This window comes from Rhinolophus ferrumequinum, chromosome 12 (assembly GCF_004115265.2).
Source record: "Rhinolophus ferrumequinum isolate MPI-CBG mRhiFer1 chromosome 12, mRhiFer1_v1.p, whole genome shotgun sequence".
NCBI lineage: Eukaryota > Metazoa > Chordata > Mammalia > Chiroptera > Rhinolophidae > Rhinolophus > Rhinolophus ferrumequinum.
The window spans coordinates 34,663,100-34,684,401 of record NC_046295.1 but is presented as its reverse complement, the minus strand read 5'-3'; the positions used below and the strand labels follow the sequence as shown (position 1 = coordinate 34,684,401).

Genomic DNA, 21,302 nt, shown 5'->3' with positions numbered 1-21,302 from the left:
AGCCACCCGCCTTTCCGAGAGGCCTCTCCCGCCGCCAGCGCCTGGAGAGTCCATCTGCCACGCCTGACGCGAAGTTTGATTCTGAATCCAGGCCGCTGCCGTGCAGGGGCTCCTATCCGGATCCTGCCCCAGAAGGGCCACACGCAGCGCGAGCGCCGGGCCTCGGGCACCAGGACCACGGAGGAGTTGCGGGAAGATCCGGTCTCCGAAAGCCCCATAAAAGAGAGACCTGGGGCCATGTTCCCGTGCCTGATGCAGTGGAGTGGCCCTGTGATGCTCAGGTTTGGTCCTCGGGTGTTTATTCTTGACTGTTACGGTGGAGGATGCTACGAAGGCCCAAGGCCTGGCTCTGGTGGACGGTGTTATGAACTTAACTAATTCTGAACACGAAATAGAGCATTGACAGTAAATCTTGGCTAATGGATTTTAACCATATTTTCATATACACATTTGAGGGGCGGTCAGTTTCTTAAAGATCTGCCCCCTTAGACGGAGACCTGTAACTGCAAGGCCGATTCCTCCCGCGGGCGGTATTCGTGGTGTGTGCGGTAGATCAGTGCGCACACGTGTGTGCAAGTGTGGGCGTGTCGAGCGTCGTGTGCTCCTCTGGAGGGCTGCTGGGACAGCACGTACTGAGTGAGCCTTCACAGGTGTATCTGCTGCTCTGCCGCAAGGAAGCAGAGGCAGGCTCGCCGGCCTTCCTGTCCTGGGCACTGGGCAAGCTGCCGCCACGAAACGTGGAGCTGTGGGCAAATGAAGTGCGTGCCTTTCTCCTGGAACGCCTGCGGCTCCGACAGTGGCTGGGGACAAGAGTGACCCTTCCTAACTAACAACGGACGCCGCCCCCAGGCTGGCGGCCCACCTGGGTGCTCCTGTCTCTCACCCCACTAGCGCTGCAGATCCCGCGCCGTGGAGCTAGAGCTTCAGGGAAAGCCCTTGGTGACACGCTTCCTCCCTGCAACAACCATCGCAGTGTCTGCAGCGGGGGCTCGGTCTGAAACCCACGCATGAAACCGCAGTTCGGGGCAGGGGAGTGAGCCAGACCTGCCTAGCCGGCCCCGCCGTCTCCCTAGCATCTCATGGAAACAAGACCCGTCCACGCATAGAATCGAGCCCCTCTCTCCTCTTCCCGAGAACTTAAGTGAACTGCTTTCACACGTGCACGTATACTGCTCCGCATCCGACGCTTTGCATAGAGAGAGATTAAAAGCGCTTTATAGAACGCAATTCGTGCCACCAAAAAACCCCAGAGGACAGCCCGTCGAAGAAGAGGGATTTTCCTTCGCTCCCTCAGCTTGGCCTTGTGCACCCGGCTGGTTGGGGCAGCGGCCCCTCTGGGAAGATTGGCCGGGAAACTTGCGCGAGGCCTTCGCCCTCCTTTCTCCCTCTGCATACCTATACGCGGACAAGGCCTGAGACCTGCTTCTGCACGCTGGGCCTCGCGCCACCAAAGACTGGCTTTTAAAAGACGCCTCTTCCTACTCCACCCACCCCTCACAGAAACGCGAACGGTCTGCACTCTGCCACTTGTTCGTTTAGTCTCCTTCCACAAAACAACCAGCAAACTTTTCTACAGTTCAAAGCTGCACCTCAGGCCACTGGGAGGAGTCTTGGGCGGGGCGAGTAGGTCTGGGGGCGGGGCGCTGGCTGGATGGGCGGAGCACCGAGTGCCCCGGAAGTTGCCCCGCCCAGGAGGCTCGGTCTGGAGCAGAGTACTTCGAGTCTCAGTCTAGATCCCTCGGGTTGGGGCGCCCCTTCAGTCACCGCTCAGCGCCTCGGCCTTACCGCGTTACCCTCCCGCAGGTCTGGCCTCGGTGCCTGGAGTTCGCACCCACTTTCCTTGGGGTGAGGGCAGCGCCAGCTGTTTCCCGTTTTTATTCCCGGACCCCTTGAACCGAGCAGGGACTTCTTTCCTGGAAGTCCGCACATCCGCTCACTTTCCCGCCGCGGTGCTTTGTTCCAGGACTTGGGGGGCGGGGGGAACCGCAGAGAGTTACGGAAATGGGGCTCGTCCTAGGGAAGAACTGCACCAGCGCCCTGAGAAAGAACTCTGGGGGAAAGAGACTGGCATGTCAGTTTGTTGCTAAGATTTCCTTGGCCTTTTTTGTTTTGAATTTTAAAGTCAGAGGAGAAATACTATCTTAAAACTCTTTTAGGGGGCGGGGAGTGGTAGATGAGGGTAAAGAGATCAAATATATGGTGATGGAAGGAGAACTGACTCTGGGTTGTGAACATACAACATGATATATAAATGGTGTATTATAGAATTATACACCTGAAACCTATGTAACTTGACTAACAATTGTCACCCCAATAAACTTTAATTTTAAAAGAACGGTTTTACAGCCAGTGCTGCTCTCATTTTACCTTGGAAGGTAGGAGTTTTTTCTTTTCCTTTACACAGAAGGCAAACAGGGTCTGCAGGCCGCCACTCCGCTCCTCTTCCAAAATGGTGTGGGGACCTGACCCACGCCCTCCTGCTACCTGCGGGGACGAGCTTGTTCTTTTGCACATGGCCACTGCCTCCAAATCCCAGATCTGAGGGGGGAATCCGCAGGTCGGCCGAAAGGCGGAGGCCGCGGGGGCATCTGGGGCTCGTGGCCAGAATGGGGAGTGAGCGACTGGGTGGGGGTCTTCAGGGGATGCGGACCTGGACCCCAGCCCAGTGGGGAGCGCTCCGAAGCGCTTTTCCATTCCCTCCCTTCGAAAGCGTGGAGTTAAGGTCGCCGCTCAGTGGGCCCAATGCAGGAGCGACATCCCTACCCCACCCCCAAAAGTTGGGAGCGGGCACAGCCTGTGTTCGGGCTGGGTCTGATGAATCTGCACCAATGGGAGCGCTTTCTCGGGCGTGAACCACTGGCTTCGAAAGTTCGAGAATCTGAAGGACTGAGAAGCAGCATCTGCTGAGGCTGCACAGGGCCGACGGGGTTGCAGCCCGTTCCCCGCCCTTGTTTGCTCCAAAAGACCTAGGCCTCTGGAGATCCTCGGGCTGCCCACTGCCAAAATGGTATGAAGACATGACCTCCCAGGACCTTATTTCAGCTCAGCCGCGTCCCCCGGGACCGCCAAACGCAGGTTCAGGCGTCCCGGCCTCACGTGGCCTCTGCGCCGCGCCCCAGAGAGCGGCTTCAGGGATGCATGGGGGTTGTGGGTGCGCATGAATTAATTGAGGGAGAACAAGGGCATTATTGTCACCTCAAGAAATCGATTGCTAGTTGCCCCACCGCATCACTAGACATTTGTTCCCCGCTTTTCAATTTGAAGCCAAAGAGCGATGCCTAGAGGCACGGACAGCGTGAGAGCTGAGAAATTCGTAGGCCGGGAGACAGGGCTGGTTTTCCTGCATTCAAAGGACTTTCTGCACGCCCCTGGTTTCCAGCGTCACCGTGGTCGCGATTAAAACGACAAAATAGGAACTCTGACCTCCCCCTCCATGAGATTTCAGCAAAGCCGAAAATTGCCTGATTTATTATACAGCCGGGACAATGTGAAACTGTCTTTTTGTTTCTCGAGGCGAGAAGCCGCTACTACTAGGACTCCCAGATTTGGAGTCAGAACAAGCTCCATTTCTCCGCAAGGATACCTGCATTCCGCGAGCTTTTAGATATACACACACCATGGGATTGAGTGCCGGCCAAGAGAAAGAGAACCACATATGCACATTATCTTTCAGCCTTTCGCTGTTAATACCTGTCACAGTTCTACCCAGTTAATTGTGGTTAGAAAGCACACATGCACATACCCCACCCTGAGCAGAACACGAGTGGGTCCAGTCTAGTGAGGTTACATTTATTTGTGATCCTTCCCCCTCCCTTTCCAAGGTCTTTGATGATTTTTCCCATAAGTGTAAGCTGCCGGGACTTAGTAGAAGCAGGCCGCTCCTTCTAAATGTGATTCGGACCATATGCTTTCCACATTCATCCCCGCTTCAGCTTTTCTTCTCTGCACTAACTGCTAACACGTTATAGTCACCTTGAAATTTCCTCTGCTATTTTCCAATTAAAGGCTTAATAGCCCTGGAAACGGAGTTCATGTGGTGAAGTTTACCATAGCCCCTTGTTCTAAAAGGCTTTCTGCTGGGATCCCATTATGTGCTTGAATAAACCCTTTCTGCAAACAGAAATGGGACTCGGGATTGTCAGGTGTTGGGTTACAATAGACTTTGAGGCAGGGGACATTTTACCAACATAAATACAAACCTGTCCCTATAGGGGGATGTTGTCAAATACTGGGATATGGAAAACATTCCCATCAAATATGAGAAGAGGATTATTGCTCTATATGAAATGAGTATTTCGATCTCGGACCCCGATGTGCACTGGAGTGAAACGGTGCCCCAGGACCAAAAAATGCCAGACTGTTTGAGTAGCAAAGGGATAGGGTGGCTAGGTGACCGAGGGAGGAAAGGGGGTCGTCTTGCTAGTGGGAATACCACCGCCCTCCAAACCCGGGGCAGAGCTTTTCTGCTTTTCTTTTAAAAAAAAAAATGCTTTACTCCCATGATTTTTATACTCCTGGTTTCTCTGACCATTTGGACAAAATCAGGAGAAATGTGGCTTTCAAACAAATCCATGGTCCTCGCGTTCCCAAGAGACCCGGAAGTTTCAGCGCGAACGTTCCCAGATTCAATGTCATTCTAGGCCCTGTCTCTGTCACGTGAAGCGACTCGCTGCCAACTCCCCACTTCTCGGCCTCTGTCCCACCGGGCTGCGGGTGACCTCTGCCTCCAGTCCCGAGAGTTTATGAAGTTCCTTCCGGTTGTAGTGTTTTTGGGCTTCCTTTCCTAGCGAAGACTGGGAGGAGAGGAGGGATTGAGGTGATGGTGTTGGGGGTGGGTAGGAAGGGGAAAAAGACTGAGGGGTCCGTGCCACCACGGTTTTGAGGGGAGGCCTCTCAGGGTTAGCATTCGTGCAAGTGTACCTGTTCATCTCCACCAGAGCAGCATCCAGCGATTCCCAACCCCCGGACAGCTCTGAACCCGGGGCCGGGGCGGCTAAGGGCTTCAGGGGAAACGCACACACCTGCCCTTTTTATCCCTCTTCCCCTCCCAGAATCACCCTTCTAGGAGGAGGGTTGGCTGCTAGAATGCCTGGAGGTGCTTTACTTGAATTCACAACAAACACAGAAGGACGTTTTCAGGTTGCTTGTTTGCTTCAAGGCAGAGAAAAGCGACCTCCCTGAGGTGACAAGGTCCGCTATACGGCCGAAAGGTTGGCTATTGCAGCGGAGTCAACTACGCTCTCGTTTCGTATTCGATTCGCCCAGAAATGAGCTCAGTGTCTGCTCTCAAGAGCATGCGGACCCAGCTCCGGGACTGGCATCTCCCCCTCTTCGCAGTGAGCAGTTGTATTGCCCTGCGCCGCTGTACCCTCCAGTGTTTTGTTTTTGTTTTCTTGGATTGAGAGGTGGGGTGGAGGTTAGTCGTCCCTGTGCGTTTGCGGCGCTAGTCTGCATTAGGCCAAACCGGTACTCTATGAAATTAGAAACGCGCAAATAACAGTTTAAACAAAGTTTGATGCTGTCATCTTATGCAAGCCCCCCCCCAAAGACAATGCGGTGACAGAAGAATGACTCCATCCCTTATCTATTACTAAGTGCCTGAGTCCGTGGAGATTTGAATTGGGTGACACGAGACATCGGTTTGATGGTTCAGTGGCTGTTGGACAGAGGGGAGATCATAGCCAGTAACTTTTGGGGCGCTATCGTCGCTTCCTCGTCCACTCTAAAAATTTAGACCCAGCACTTAACGCAAATCCTCCACACCAGCGCTTCCCCCTCCTTTCAAGACTGAGACTGTTTTTTTTTTTTTTTACTAAAACATGGGGAGGAGAATAAAGAGATTAAACTCAGAGCGGAAGAGGGAGGACTGTGCCTGCAAACTGGGTTGTCATTCTTGGGCTAGCAGGTTTTCAAAAACATTCATTTTCTTCGGCAGGAGTAAGATTTTTTTTTTTAATGTTGCAAAAGGAAATCAAGAAAGAGCCCAAATTTCCTGAACCAATTCCACTACTCTACTCCCAGTGGCCTCAGGGCCTGACTCGCCCCAACTTAAAACCCTCTGGACTCATGCCGGGTCCCGAGTACATCCGCAACGCTGCGGAAGGCTTCGGTTCTCGCGGAGCCGCGTTTCTGCGGCCAAGTGCTGGGATAAAAGCAGCCTCGGGCTCGGTGCCGCCAAATCAGGCCTGGTGGGAGGAGAAGGGATCGAAGGGGAGCCGGCAGCTCACTCGCCTATAGGCACCCCCACCCTCACCCCGCTGACCCTCCCCTTCTCTGCCTGGAGTGCATCACTGCGTCCCAGAGCGCTGCAGTCCCTCCCGCCAGGGGCAGGGGAAGCGCAGAGAGCTTGGAGGAGGGGGCCGTGAGCGCCCCCGCGAGAGCTGCCTGGCTGCAGGTGGCAAGGTGATGTGTAGGCACTCGAGGGGCGCAAGGAAGGAGGAAAGCGTGGGGTGGAGTGGGGAGTGCAAGGAGTCCGGGACCCCGGGGGTGGGGGTGACACTGGGAGGGAGGAGCAGTGGGGGGAGGGCGGTGGAGGAGGTGCTGGGCCCGGGCAGCGAGCGCGGGAGCTGCAGACGAGCTGGCTCAGACCTTAACCAGAGTTCTCGCCGGCTCCTTGTAGCCGCCGGAGCGCCTCGGCGAGGGAGGACGTGCGGGCTAAAGCCTCCGCTGGAAGAGACGCGACCCGCGTGGGACTGGCGGAGTACCAGCGGGAGGCTGAGGCTGCGAACGCCACGGAAGCCATAAAGACGGCTGCTGCACCACCGGCCGTCCCGGAACGCACGCGGCCTCCAGGGCTGCGTGACCAAGGACCGCGCCCCGGGGAGGCCTCCCGGGAGCGGGCTTCCCAGTCCCGCAGTTCAGCGTCCCGTGGCCCGCTCGCGCCGCCAGCCCGCCAGCTCTTCCGGGAGCCTGGGGCATGAACGGCTACGGCTCCCCCTATCTGTACATGGGCGGCCCGGTGTCGCAGCCGCCGCGGGCGCCCCTGCAACGCACGCCCAAGTGCGCGCGCTGCCGCAACCACGGTGTGCTGTCTTGGCTGAAGGGCCACAAGCGCTACTGCCGCTTCAAGGACTGCACCTGTGAGAAGTGCATCCTCATCATCGAGCGTCAGCGAGTCATGGCGGCGCAGGTGGCGCTGCGCCGGCAGCAGGCCAACGAGAGCCTGGAGAGTCTCATCCCCGACTCTCTGCGCGCCCTGCCGGGACCCCCGCCGTCGGGGGACGCCGCCGCCGCCCCGCAGCAGCCCCAGACCTCGCAGCCATCTCAGCCGCCGCCGCCGCGCCCCGCCGCCGAGTTGGCTGCCGCCGCCGCGCTACGCTGGGCCGCCGAGCCCCAGCCCGGGGCGCTGCAGGCACCGCTCGCCAAGCCAGGTAAGAGCATCTGCGGGGCGGGAGCCGGGCCCGGCGTTAGGGGGAAAACACTTCGGAGCTCCTGCGGCGGCTCTGCCTGGGAGGCCCGGAGGCAAGTTTGAGGAAGTGGGCCGGGCCGGGCCTTCCTCCCCAAACCCCGCCAAGCTGGTTCTTACTCTCCGTGCAGAAGCCGGCCTTCAGCCTGGATCCAGCAGGTAGAACCAGGCGCCCGCAGGAAAGATTCCGTGGGCAAGCCAAACGGCAGGACTGTGCGACTGGCCTGCCAACTGTCACCACTAGTTTAAAGGGGAACGTGGCCGTTTCAGTGGGAAAGTAAAGAGGTCGAAACAAGACCATATTAAAAATCCACGCGGGCATACACACAACGGTGCGGCAGGATTTTCCTGGCTACGAACTTCTAGGGAACCTTGCATTTGGAGATAGGGACAGGTAGATGCAGGGACAGAGCCAAGGCCCAAGACTTGGCTGACTGCTAGCTGGGCGTGCTTCTCGGCCCTGGGGGAACTGGAGCGAACCCGAAGCCTGCGTAGTAGTGCGCACTGTGGCCTTCAGCCTCTTGTAATTTGTTGAAAGAAGGCTCATTTAGAAGCAATGCTAAGAAGGGCCAGAAAGACTTCTAAACTTATAGCGAGGACCCAGAATCTAGAGAGCCCAGAGTCAACTCCTTTTGCAAAACTGCTCAGGTCCTTTAACACCTTTACTGGGTCCGCCCTCAGTTGTCTCTGTGGTTTAAAGAAACAAACAACACTTGATCTATAGCGAGGAAGGCCACCTCTGGCTAGCCCTTTCCCGATTCTAGGTAAGCCTGGGCCTCCAGCTGCTAAACCTCAGATTTGGAGCAAAGGCTCTCTGGTCCTCTTGCCTCAACTCTCCTCTTCTCCGCTGCCCTGCTTTGTAGAGGGTGGACTGCCCTGAGCCCTGAAGGTGGGCAGATTCCCTCACCCCCAACTCCTGCTGCCATCCCTTTCCCTCCTTCAGGCCTCTGGAGTCTGCAGACCCCAGTTGAGTCTTTCTCCTCAGGAATCTCTAGCTTGTCCTGCCCAGCCCAAGTGCTCCTTTAATTTTAGGCTCTTGGAATTCAATGGACATGTGTTTGGTGTTTCCCTTTCATTGTGGCAAATGTACAAAAGAAAAAAGCCCATCTTCTCAGGGAGGGGGTTAAAGGGTATGCTGGAAGTCTGAGAGCGAAAGCCCTGGAAGGCCCAGAGCCCTGTATGTAGAACTGTGGTAGAGCTTCTGTCTATATCTCCCACTCTCACACACGTCCAAGGAGATTGTGGGGGTCTGCGAATGCTTCTGGCTTCTGGAGAGAAGCTTTCAGGAACAGTGAACTGCTGTGTGGAGCTGGGGAAGTGCAGACTCACTGGTTTAGTGGTGATTTGATAGGCAGCTTGGCAGGCACAGTTTTGCTGCCCTGTTGCTCAGTTATACTTTCCAGGCCAGAAGCTCTTAGAACGTCTTATGTGAAGAGCAGAACTGGGTATTGTAAGGACAGAAGAGAATTTGCTGAACATGGATGTTGTGGATATTTAATCCAATATAGGATATAAGCATTTCTCTGGTAATGTCCCCCACCCCAGTTGTCTCTTTTCTGTCAGTCTGATCTCTTCATATTTGTAGATTAGCCACAGAGGAATAGGAGGAGGGAAGAGAAAGAAGGCCTAGTTTACTTTTCTTCTTTAGGTTAGAGAGAGTTTTGTCTCAGTTCTAGAAGCTGATCCCTGCTAGTAATTTTTCTTAACCTTTCTGTTTCCAGTTTCCCTATCTCCATTTCCTCAGCACTAGAGCAGGGATCTGAATTTGTCAGTGGTAGCATTTTGCAGTGGCCACCTGCCCAGCAGCACTCCTGTAATAGGGCTTTGGATTTTGGGATCCTAGTCTTAAGAGAGGATTCCTTCCACATCCTGTGCTCTTCAAACCATTCTTCTGGGTAGCCAAAATTCATGGCTTCTAAAGAGTCACAAAACCAAAAACAATCCTGGGAGGGGGTAGTGAGGGCAGGAAGAAAGGTGGAGCTGCAGCTGCAGCAGCAGGAGGATACAGCGTTTGGGAGAATGAACGAGGGAGACTGATTTCACCTGGACAAATCAGACCTGATGCTCTCTCTTTTACTCTAAGTATTCAGGGATAGATAGCCGGATCCCTCCAAATTGAAAAGAAGTAATTGCAAAGGAGAATAGGATTTACTGTGTTTCCCCGAAAATAACACTGGGTCTTATATTAAGGTTTGCTCCAAAAGACCCATTAGGGCGTATGTTCAGGGGCTGTCATCCTGAAAAATCATGCTAGGGCTTGTTTTCCGGTTAGGTCTTATTTTCGGGGAAACATGGTACCATAGGGAGAGGTTAGAGTGATGGCTGTGGGAGACTGAGCCATTAGGGACCAAGGGCTCAGTTTCTAGCTGGTCACGCTGCATACCTGGCACATTCATTTTTATAACTTTTGTTTTCTTTCAATTGGTTTGATCCCATAATTCCATTCTTTTTTTCTAAAGGCCAATCGTCAATCCATTGGTGGGGGAGGGCAGCAAAAGCACAGATAGTGTTTTCCATTATGAAGCATACAAGTGGATAATTTCTATGCATTACTTTGAAAGAAAGCCCATTTGGGATTTAAAAGAAACCTTCCTGGATGAGACTGGCAGTTACTGTATGTATTATACCTTTTTGCAGTTATTCTTATTATGATCTATTGGTATGTAATGTACCATGCATCTTTAGAAGTATATCAGATACTTCTGGACAAGTAGCTCACTACATGTAGAGAAGTAAGTGAAACTCTATTCAAATGGTAGGTCCACATGTACATTAAGTTCACAGACTATTAGGAATCTCTAAATATCTTCTGGCAAATTACGAAGATCTGTTTCTTTGTGATCTCTTGTGTCTAAAACATGGTTGGTTGGTCCTTTTGCAAAGGGCTTCTTTAGCCCATAGCTATGGAAACAAACTTTTTTTTTGTTGTCAACAAATGCAGCTGCATAAAAGTCTTTTTCCCTTTCCAGAAATCCTTGAGAAAAGCATATGCTCTAGCAAAACGTCTATTTGCTGGGCACCACTGCAGGAAAAAACGCCCTGGTCAGGGAGTGACACATTAACACCAAAATTTGGTTTTGTAGCTGGAAGAAACCTCTCTTCCAAATTCTGCTTCAGATTTTTTAAAGGAATGGGAGTTATTTTATCTAATGTTGTAGAATGTTCCTTTCCATGTGGCGATGGTTTCAAGAAGAATTTTCAGATTCTAATAGTTTACTTTTAGCTATGGAGTCAAACATTCTTTTTTCTTTTTTGGTGTACATTTCCCTTGCTCCTTGATTATCATCAATGACTGGCCTGGATTTATTAGATTTAGATCGAGCCCCAAATTCTAAGTTAAGCTTCGTTATATAAATACCATTGATTCACTTATTTTCCTAAATTCCCGCTTCATCCTCCTCACACCTCTCCCCTCCCCCCATGAAAATATCATGGGAAGTGTGAACATCTTTCAGCTCTTAGGGTATCTGAGTCAGCAGCCTTAACCAGCCAAGCCAGCCTTTCATGACATGGGCTCAAGAGCTGAGGAAAGTTAAGGGTCATGACCAAGGTGAACAGCTAAAGTTACATTCCTGTATTGCTGCTCCCTTCCGACTGCCTCACCATTTCCTCCAGGAGAATGTCCTGGGTCTCCTCTGGTTGTGAGAAGAAAGATCTGGAGCTATAGATTTCCCCTAGGTCTCCATCTGTCATCAAAATAAATACAAAAGTTCTTTAAAATGTTCTTAAAGGAAAAATAAATTAAAAACATATTTGGTTAGGCACAGGAGAGCAGGGTCAAATAGAAAGTCTTCTTTTCTGTTTATTTCTCCTGAAAAGGAGTAAACAAGAGACCTACAGGGACAGAAGTAAGGAGTTTTCGAAAATTTGTCTTTATTTTATTTTACCTCCTGCCCTGTACCTCCTGGCATCTTTATACTTACTCTGGGCCTTTCAGCTGCAGCTTGATTGGGTCTTGTCCTATCTACTTCCTTATTTTTAACTTTAGCTTTAATTTAAAAAAGAGACAGACAGACGTACCTGCAAGTTTAAAGAGTGTTGCCAGATTACTGATCGAGGCGGGAATGGGAAATCCTCTGCTAGAATAAAACGAAAAATTGGGAAGATTTCAGTCATTCATGAAGTGTGCCTATGAATTTAAAAACTAGGTCTGGTTTTAAGACGGCTTGATTTGGGGTGAGGGACCGGACTCAAAGTTGCACTGTAAAAAACAAAACCCACCCAGATGAAAAGGAATACGCAATACTTTACTGTTGGTCTCTAACAAATTGTACCCCAGGGCTGGCTCCAGGGGTTGGCACGCCCAGAATATTCACAATTCCTGGTCTTTCCCGCGGGCGCCAGGCGAATTGCACACCGGGCTCCAAGGTCCCCCGCATGCCGCCCAGCGCAGCGATTGCGAGGTGGTGTGCCTGCGGGAGCGGCTCGGACGGGACCTCGGTGACACCGGGTGGAGGCACGAGAACCCTGGGAAAGGCGCAAGCGGTGGTGGTGGAGGCGGCACTGGACCGCTGTCCCCTTGCAGCCAGTCGCGGTAGACCTCGGTCCGGCGGGTCGGGTGCTGGCCCCCAGGCCTGCCACTGCTCCCGCACGCGCTGCGGCAGGCTGTTCCCTCGCTCACTCTGGGGGACCCGGGAAGGGCCGCGAAGCAGCGAGCCTGAGGGGCAAGACTTTCCGTGCCTTTCCCAGTCCTGCCTCGCAGGCCACCCGCTGGCTCCCTGCGGCATCTCGAGCTTCAGTGGGTTGCCAGATTTAGCAAAAGACATACAAATAAAAGACAGGCTGCCAAATATTACATGGGGCATACTTACACTTTTTTTAAAAAGGATTCGTTCTGTATCTGAAGCTCGGCTTTAACTGGGAATCCTGTTATTTTATCTGGCAACCCTAGGCCGAGGCTGTCTCCTGCCAGTTACAGGCACCCCGCAGGGTGCCCGTTGTGGTGGGGGTCACTCCTAGGAGTCTCCAGCTCGTCTCTCCTCAGAGCCCTAGCAGCCGGCGTGGGGCAGGCATGGGAGAGGTGCTGGTGTCCATCTTGTGATCTGAGGACAGGGTTGGTAGCAAAAACGAGAGCGTTTTTCACGTCTGGGAATCACAGTTCCAACTACCATCCAGGAAAGACTCTCCCCCCACCCAACACACTCCTCCGGGTTATAAATCTGGCGGATAGCCCTTCTCTTGACTTACACAACCAACTTTTCTTTTCCTGATGGATGAACTCCCGGGTTTAAAAGATTACAGTAATCACAGGAGGACAGTGTAAATCGAATCTGATAGCAATAACTTTCGGGGAAGGTCAGGCTCAAGTGAAATGTTACCAAGCAACAGGCATTTTGTTTGCAAAATACAATCAAAGAGCATTGATGAGAAATTCCTCGCTGCAGCCAGTCAGCACTTTCTGCTAACAGCTTTACAGAGGGGAAGGGAGTAAATCTTCATAAATCAACGTCCCTGGAGGACTTGGAGCCCCTTTCTGGAAATGTTGCACTTCTTCCTGACAGGCAGGAGAACGGAGCCCAGTAAAAATCTACTTGCTTGCCTGCCTGCCTCCCTTTCCCTTTGTTCCCCTCCTCCTCTCCTCTTGCTTAACTCCTTTCTTTGGCGTTTGAACCTGTTGCGCTTCTCAGCCACTCAAGTCCCTGGACGCCCGTGCCTAGTTTGATGTGACTGAGATGCCCCAGTGGGCCTTGAGCTGGGGTATGCGTGGGTGCCCGAGTGTCACTCCCCAACAGTCCCACATGGCTTTAGTGAGTCATCATCCCCTTGTCTGAGCCCTAAGGGGAAACTGAAATAGAACCAGGTGGGTTTTTAAAAGCTTTTTTTTTTTTTATTGTATAGCTCAACAGCTGTAAAAATAAGCACAACCAACTACTGAATAACAATATTATGGAAAATTTACATATCAGAAAATCACTTCTTTACCAAATCTCTAATCTCTTTTGATTCCAATGACTAGGCAGACATAAATTTTACAAAGCTGGGATTAGAGGTCTGCTTTTCTCCCCCACTGATTATTAAATTTTTAAAAATTCAGTGTGAATATCTGTTGCACCCATAGTTTTTATATGTGAAGGTTTACAACAATGTTCCCTCTAATGAATACACCGTAGTCTGTCCAGCTGCTGGCCTTTGAGTTACTTACTGTATTTCAATGTAAAATAGGACCAATTGCGAAGATAATGTGGAAATTCTGCAAAGGATTCGTTAGTAAATTTTAAGCCTTTTGGTGACCAAGAAGCAACGTGTTGATCATCTCGGTATAATCTTACCTAGTAATTGTACTAGGTAAATGTACCTGGGCACATAGTGAGGGATTTAAGGATATTTGTTAAATAGATGGAAGAATGAATAGATAGCTGCATTTTTATAAGTACCAAATAAACATGTAGGTTTATAGGTAATTTCTCTCCTGCTTCTTGAAAGTGTTCCTTTTTGAGTCAAGAAAGAGGTCAAAACTAAATTTGTGCAGAACATATGAAGTCCACAGTTGCAAACCATACTTCCTTAAGTCCAGCTCTTTATATACCAATGTTCCCCAAAAATATTGGTCTCAAGGAACTATCTTGATGCTTTTGTATGTTATTAAGCGAGTGTTGTTAATGATTTTTTTTTTTAAAGAAAAGGTTGATTATATATTTTTACTTTTCAGAAGTTTTCTTTTCCTCTCAGGAAGAAAAGGAAAGGTTTTAGACCAACATTTATTCCCGGCTGTAGTTTAGGTTGTCAGCCATTCAGTTTTTTATGATTCTGCACTTCTAGTGTGAGATAAAGATGACAGCAATTGTAAAAAGCCTGTCTCCTGTTATAATTCCGACTGTGCAATTGTCTCTTCTGGAAGCCCATCGTCGTCCTGCCTGGGATCCTTCCCTGCCATTGCTGTAAGACTTGTGTGCTTTGAAGACGACCCATCAGGGAACAGTTATTTAGAGGTGTGGTCTCCAAATCCACATGAACAGATGAGGACACGACTATCCATGTTTCAAAATGCCTGACATGATTTCAATAGAAGAAAAGCCCAATGACTTGCACTAGGAAACTTTCCCCTATATGCCAGTGTTTTTGTGTTTGCATTCTGGATGTAAGATATATTTTGTGTTTGTAGATTTGCTTGGGTAAAACCCACCACATTTAAGTCAGAAAGATTTTCCCTGTTTATGTGTCTTAAGCAGAATTTTGTGTCACATAGTAGGGTAGGATTTCTCAAAATATTTGAAATAAATACCTAGAATTTTTTTAACTTAACTGCATTTTCATATGAAAAAATCCTCTAAATAAAGTTAGGTTTTGTAAGCTGTACTTTTAGGTCAGAAGTCACTTTTGTGGGAGTGGTAATTTTCTCTCTTTAAAGTCTTCTATCTATCTATCTATCTATCTATCTATCTATCTATCTATCTATCTATCTATCTATATCTAAGATCTTAGATATATATCTCTCTCTATATATATGTAGCATTAGTATCCATAGAAAAAAGTTTCCTTCTTAATTGAATATCATCTTTTAAAAACCTTTACCCTAGTGAACAGTTTATTTTAGGGGTGCCTGTGTTTCTACATCATGAAAAATATAAAATTGGAGAGTGAACATTTAGTAAGATTTAAAAAATATCTACATGTTTAAGCATTAGAAACAGCAGATTGTATCACTTTTAATAGGTGGTTTGTAATATCTGATAAAATGGATTTCTTTCTACTTTTTTTGTCTAGTAGAGTTGGCTTTCTACATCCACATACTAGGGGTAAAAATATTATCAGTTGAAATATACTCTTACTCTTTATGTTCTAGGAATTAGGGTGTCAGCTTCAAGAAGAAAGAAGGTAAAGCATTTGGGGAGTAGCTCCCTTTTCATTATGTTAGTTGGCAGTTTCACATTTCTGTATCTAGAAAGGTTTTTGTGTTTTACACCAACATGAACAATTTAAAAGGTTCATTTAGGAAAAAAATCTGGAGATGTAAAGAAACACCTATTATTAAATTACACTTTATCGTTGGGCTCAAAACTCACCCTCTATAATCACTTGTAAAAGTCTGTGTTTATGATAGAATAATTTACAACATCTAGTTTAGGTGCAACAATACAACCAGTACTAGACACCACAGTGCCACAAAATTGCAGGGACTATATATTCTGCTTTCAGAAATTAATATTGGGCTAGGAGTTATTCTTGATGCAAGGTGAGAGGCTAGTCTTCCCTTGCCCAGTTTTGAAACCTCAGCAGCCTTGGATGTTGATTAGGATTCTGCCCACCCAATGCTTCCCAGCAGGACTTTATGTGCTGCTCAGGTATATGGATGCCATAGGTGCGTCTCACTCATTGCTTCTTTCAATGTCTTCCCTGTAAACACTGTGTCAACAGTGCTCAACTTGGTTGGTATGGTCTGAATTTGTCGATTTGATTTCTGTGACACCTTGATGGCTTTTCTCACTTTTTGGCCATAGTCTGAACTCCCAGAGGGAGAGGCTGATCAGTCCAGAAACCAGCAGAGAGAGTGGATGAATCAGCACAGTCCACCACCACTCCTTGAGAAGTAACCGGAAGTGTATGCTGAACTGGGCATGGCATAGGAGCAGGGGTAAAGGGTAGCAGGAGAAAATAAGAAAGAGGCTTTTGCAGTCTGGGGGTTCACAATTGGTGAACATGGAGTCCACTGTAACCTGTTCTGCAGAACAGAAAAATAGGCACAAGAGTGGAATTTTGTATTGTCAGACTTACAATCCTGCCATCCCATATCCAATTGATTGGGACGGTATATCCTTTGCCATCTTGAAAAACAACACTACATTTTCGTGATGGTAGATATGTCAGATTAGCCAGAATGTCATTCCATACTTCCCCTTTGGCTAACCTCCTCTTTGAATCACTTTCTTTTGGAGCCTGAAGTATTTTGTGGAAAAGTGGATTTGGTTGATAGACCTCAACACATTTTCCTCAAATGTTTTCAGTGTTTGAAGTCATTCAGGGTGAGGAAAAATATGCCTTTTAAAATAAGAAGCTGTTTTTAGGCTCACACATTTCTTTTAAAAGTAGCTAAGTTTTGAGCTTTTTAGCTGTACTTATACTGTATTTCCTAGAAGGACCAGTTGTTTCTCTTGCTTAAAGAAATCTTGCCATCCCCTATATTGCTACAATACTGTATGTCATGCTTTTCTTTTTTATTGTGGGAAAATAAATATAACATAAAATTTACTATTTTAACCATTTTAAGGGTACAATATAGGGGCATTAACCACATTCCCAATGTTGTTCAACTATTGCGATTATCCATTTCCAGAGCTATTTCATCATCCCAAACTGAAGCTCTACCCATTAAACAATAAACCCCCATCCCCCTTCCCACAACCCCTGGTAACCACCACTCTGTTTTCTATCTCTATGAAGTTGACTATTCTATGTACCTCATATAAGTGGAATCATAGAGTATTTCTTCTTTTGTAACTGGCTAATTTTGTTTAGCATGTTTTCAAGGTTCATCCATATTGTAGCATTTGTCAGACTTTCATTCTTTTTTGAGGCTGAATAATATCCAGTTTTATGTATAAGCCATATTTCCTTTATGTGTTTACCCATCTGTGGACACTTGGGTTGCATTCCCCTTTTGGCCATTGTGGATAGTGGTGCTGTGGACATTTGTATACACTATGTGTTATGTTTGATGCTTAGCAAATTCTGCCTGGCTGTGTTCCCTTTCCTCTGCACATGCATCTTATCCCCCCAAGTTGATCACGAGTTCCACAAGTTAGGGGCAAGTCTCACACTTCTTCCACCATCTATTCTGTGTCCCTTAGTATCTTGTACGTTACACGGACACAAAGACTTGATACTGATAATAACAGATAATGAAAGCTAAAGGTAAAAAAGTAAGAAAACTGTGCAGAGGTGCATAGTATTTAAAACATGATTTTATGTCCATATTTGACTTGTTTGCCCAAGCGCCATTGAGCAGGGGCCAAAATTCAGTTGTGTGTTCAGTTCAGTGCTGAATTAATATAATGTCACTGTTCACTCATTTTCAAGTGTTTAATAATAGAGTAGCAGCCACGTGGTATGCGTGAGTTATGAGTCAGGAAAATTTAGATAGGTCTAGCTGACTAGAATATGAATCTATAGAAGCTTGTTTTTGTTGCTGTTTTTCTCTTTTGGATCAAGGACAAATACCACATTAACTCAGGAGCTGAAAACTGGGTCCCCAGTCCTAGGAAATTGCAGGAGAGAATTTGTCAAATTTCTCTTTCACAAACAGGTCTTTTGTGCATCCCAGAGTTGTTAAGACGGTTTAATATGTGTGCGCTGCAAATGAACCCCATATGGAAACCTTGTATTTTATATTGGAGAAAGAAGCAGTTTAGTTAAAATGCAAATTTGGGATAAATATGAATTTGTATCGGATTTGTCACTGAAAGTGGCACTGATCTAACTTAAGAATATTTTTAAAAAGTATTTCTGCTTAGCACATATTTATTGCTTTGAGAAGAACCAAAGTTTTATTTTTCAGTTATATTGAAGATACAACCCCTGTTAGAAGAATGTTCGTAAATGGGCCTTTGTTTCATGCTTTTAAAATAAACAGCAACAAACAGGAGGAGGTGGATTTTAGAAGCTGCTTTGATGAAATTTCACCGGCTGGCTATCTACATGTAATCAGGTGTGCCCACAGAGAAGGCAACAATAAGACTATTCAGGCACGGCACTAGAAAACACAGGCAAACCGATTGTTTACAACCTGACAACTGGGTCATTAATAATTTTCATCTTTAGATCAGTTACATTGGCTGTGAATAGACACAGCCAGTACATGTTTTAAGAAGGGTAGAAGTCCACTTGAGTATAGCTTGTTAATAAAGAATATGTTCCTTTATTATAAAGGTCTGTTAGAACTTACTTCGGCAAGCAAACCGGTCTTACCTACTCCTTTCTGCCTGCTTAGCACTGTAATACTAGCCCTTTTTGGGGGAATGTCTTAGGTCAAAATGTTAAATGTGCAACTGGTTTACTTCACAGCAAATCTCTGCTTTATTTGGGAAGCTTTTTTTCCTCTCTTCTTTTAAAATAATTCAAGAAGGTTTCTTTAAGTCTCTTCCATGAACTTGACTCATAAAACAGTTCAGGAAAACGTATCTCTTTCTTGCACCCAGGTCCTGGAGTTATTTATAGACGTGTTATCTCATTGACGGGTCATACTCCCTGTGCAGTTTCACAAACCCTGTCCAGCCATTTCCTTCTTTCTCTTCCGTAACCTGTCCCATCATCCACAATACACAGCTGGTTTTGCTTGCCCTCTAATGCAAATTACAGACAACCAAGTCTGCCAGTCCCTCCAACGGCGTTTTAAGAAAGATTTCAGCAGATAGAGGCTTATTTCTTTCACTCTGGCAATTATTTCAACTGGTTATTGTACACAGTATCCTGTTGAAACATATGGACGACGAGTTCATAAGACACATTTAACACAAAAGCTGCATATGGGAAAATGGATTTAAAATATTAAAATTTCCCATAGGGTATGGGCTGTGCACCAGCCAATGATGTCTTTAGATTTCTCGGGCCACCTCATTTGCAGAAGAGGAGGCAGAAGACAAGCCTGAGTTCATTTGCCTGTTCTTGCCTGGGCTGTGTGTATCCCCAGCCCCATAAAGTGTCCCTATTTAGATTGTACCCCTGTACAGCCACGTCTTCTATGGGTCTAGGTATGCTGTTGCTGCTCATGTTGAAGGCAGGCTGCCCTGCACACATCATTCTGAGAAATCACTCCGGTTTTAGAGCTTATATACAGGTTTGTGTCCTTTTATTTATTTATTTTTTTGCCATTTGCCAATGACATAGTTTGGATTTTTGTTTTTTTTTTAAGGCTCGCAGTATGTTATAACCCACTGGGATGCCTTTCCCCTTCCACAAAGCTTGTGCAGGGCTCTCTCCTGAGCACATCTGTTCCCCTTTATGTACACCAGGAGAGGACTAACCCAGCTCTTCTCTGCTTTTCAGATTTGACTGAAGAGCGACTTGGGGACAGCAGCACGGCAGACAACACAGAGGCCCTCAGTGACAAAGATGCTGACCAGAGGAGCTCCCCGGATGTGGCAAAAAGGAAGGGCTGCTTCACCCCCGAGAGCCCCGAGATAGTGTCAGTGGATGAAGGGGGCTATGCGATCCAGAAAAACGGAGGCAACTCCGAGAGCCGCCCTGACAGTCCCAAGTACCACGGGGAACAGAATCATCTCCTAATCGAGGGCCCCTCGGGGACCGTGTCTCTGCCCTTCAGCTTGAAAGCGAACAGACCCCCTCTGGAAGTGTTAAAAAAAATATTCCCCACCCAGAAGCCCACGGTGCTCGAGCTGATCCTGAAGGGCTGTGGCGGGGACCTGGTGAGCGCCGTGGAGGTCCTGCTCTCCAGCCGCTCCTCCGTCTCCGCAGCGGACCGAACTTCAGCAGAGCCCGAGAGTCTGGTGTTACCTTCCAATGGGCACATCTTCGAACACACCTTGAGCTCCTACCCCATCTCCTCCTCCAAGTGGTCGGTGGGGTCGGCCTTCAGAGTCCCAGACACACTGCGGTTTTCCACCGACTCTAGTAACGTTGTCCCCAACCCCTTGGCGGTGCCCCTGCAGCACCCTTTCCCCCAGCCACCCAGGTACCCTCTGATGCTGAGGAATACTTTGGCGAGAAACCAGTCGAGCCCCTTTTTGCCGAACGATGTCACCCTGTGGAACACCATGACGCTGCAGCAGCAGTACCAGCTGAGGTCCCAGTACGTCAGCCCTTTCCCCAGTAACTCTACCAGTGTCTTCAGAAGCTCACCTGTCCTCCCCACTCGCACCCCGGAAGACCCTCGGATCTCCATCCCTGAAGATGGGTGTCCGATTGTGTCAAAGCAGTCCATTTACACCGAGGATGACTTTGATGAGAGATCCGACTCCTCAGACTCCAGGATACTCAACACGTCCTCTTAAAGTGGAACCAGATGGGAGTTGACCAGGTGACATTCTCTGTGCATCTGAACCCTGGGGTCCCCCCTGAGGAGAGGCCACATCCTATGTATACCCTTTCCTTCTGTTTGACAAAGTGACTGTGCTTGATTCTATACCTTAGCAATAAAAACATAACTTATTTAATTTCTTGCACTTCATTGGAAAATGCCAAATAGCTCTGCTCTGTGGCTTTAGTGCTGAATGTTTATTGTAAAAGAGAGTCTAATGCTAAGAATAGTCTTGGGAAAGCTGGGTCCACAGAAGATTTATCTGGGGATGTAAAACTGGAGGTCAGCCTTGCTTCTAAACTCAACCTGGAATGTTCAATAAAATAGTATACTTGAATGCGATTTTGTAAAAGAGGATTCCTTGGGATATGTGAAACTTAAAGGAAGTGGTTCGATTTCAAATGGACTATAAACAGGGACATTATATTCTTATGCTGAAAATCCTTCTTGCATTTTAAAGAGAGACTGCACTTAAGACTAGAGTGAACTGCTCACATGCTTATTTTAAGCTTGGACAGTTTTCAGAGACAAACTCCATTAAGAATTATTCTTTTCACATGGCTGAATCGAAACATGTGTAATGTCAATGTAAAACCAATCACAGCTGTGAACTGCATGAAATGTATTGTGAAATGAACACAAGATTAAGCTTTGTCAGGTTAATGTAGCATGCTAAGGACTCTAGAAAAAAAAATAAACTAAGGAGATGATCTTGGTTTATGTCATTTCTACTTGTGGACAGGTGATCTCTAAAACGAGAAACTTGACGTAAAAGCTACTTACTAGTGCATGGATCCAGAATCGAGGTGTCAGTTAAATGAGACGTCCTTTGAGAAACATGAATGGCAAAGTTTTGGGGCTGCATTCAGAAAGACATAGAATTTATTGTTCAAGAATAGAGTGAATTCAATCTCTCTATCCATTCAT

General features: G+C 47.9%; 1 protein-coding gene across 1 annotated transcript; it reads left to right on the top strand.

The window, feature by feature from the left end:
* The first annotated feature begins 6,568 nt into the window (after positions 1–6,568).
* Positions 6,569–21,085, top strand: DMRT3 (doublesex and mab-3 related transcription factor 3). Its single transcript, XM_033123459.1, has 2 exons — positions 6,569–7,370; positions 19,385–21,085. The coding sequence occupies exons 1-2, from the start codon at positions 6,917–6,919 to the stop codon at positions 20,347–20,349; spliced, it is 1,419 nt and encodes a 472-aa protein (XP_032979350.1). The 5' UTR covers positions 6,569–6,916; the 3' UTR covers positions 20,350–21,085.
* Positions 21,086–21,302: the final 217 nt, after the last annotated feature.